Genomic DNA, 489 nt, shown 5'->3' on the forward strand with positions numbered 1-489 from the left:
GCTGGATGAGCAGCATGGGGTGGTGACACTGGGTCCTGGCCCTGCACCCGCCAGCATCTGCTGGGCTGGCTTCCGTGGGACTGCAGATAACCCCTTCCGTGGGGCCTCGAGATAACCAGGAGCTCAGGGGGAACCAGTTCACTGTAATAACCCCGAGGGGTCCCCGTGGCCGTGCCCAGGCGTGGTGCTGTCTGGCCAAAGCTTGGTTCTGTTTTTCCAAGCCTTCCCTGGCAGCGGAGGAAGAGCAGATGGGTTGGACAGGAGCAAGGGCGGACCAGAGACTCCAGGTGACACACACAGTCGGTCCCTGGTCCTGCAGTTTATTTATAAGGTGCCCATGGCCGTGGACAGTGACTGATGCTTTGCGTCTGCAGGTGCCAGCACGTCCCCAGGAAGCAGCCTCAGCTCCAGCGAGGAGGACCTCAACACCCCTGCCAACGCGCTCCCCTCCAAAGGTGAGGCTGGAAGGTCTGTCCGAGGAGCTGCCTT

General features: G+C 61.8%; 1 protein-coding gene across 1 annotated transcript in view; it reads left to right on the forward strand.

Annotated features, from left to right (window-relative positions):
* The window catches only part of LOC104489527 (regulator of cell cycle RGCC-like), a gene marked incomplete at its 3' end in the record, with an annotated part of 1,457 nt that overhangs the window by 421 nt on the left and 547 nt on the right, over positions 1–489 (forward strand). Inside the window, exon 2 of the mRNA XM_010131697.1 lies at positions 375–455. Coding sequence (XP_010129999.1) covers positions 375–455 — 81 coding nt within the window. The remainder of the gene's footprint in view (positions 1–374; positions 456–489) is intronic.

This window comes from Buceros rhinoceros, unplaced genomic scaffold (genome assembly GCF_000710305.1).
Source record: "Buceros rhinoceros silvestris isolate BGI_N320 unplaced genomic scaffold, ASM71030v1 scaffold32542, whole genome shotgun sequence".
In the NCBI taxonomy this organism is placed as follows: Eukaryota; Metazoa; Chordata; class Aves; order Bucerotiformes; family Bucerotidae; genus Buceros; species Buceros rhinoceros.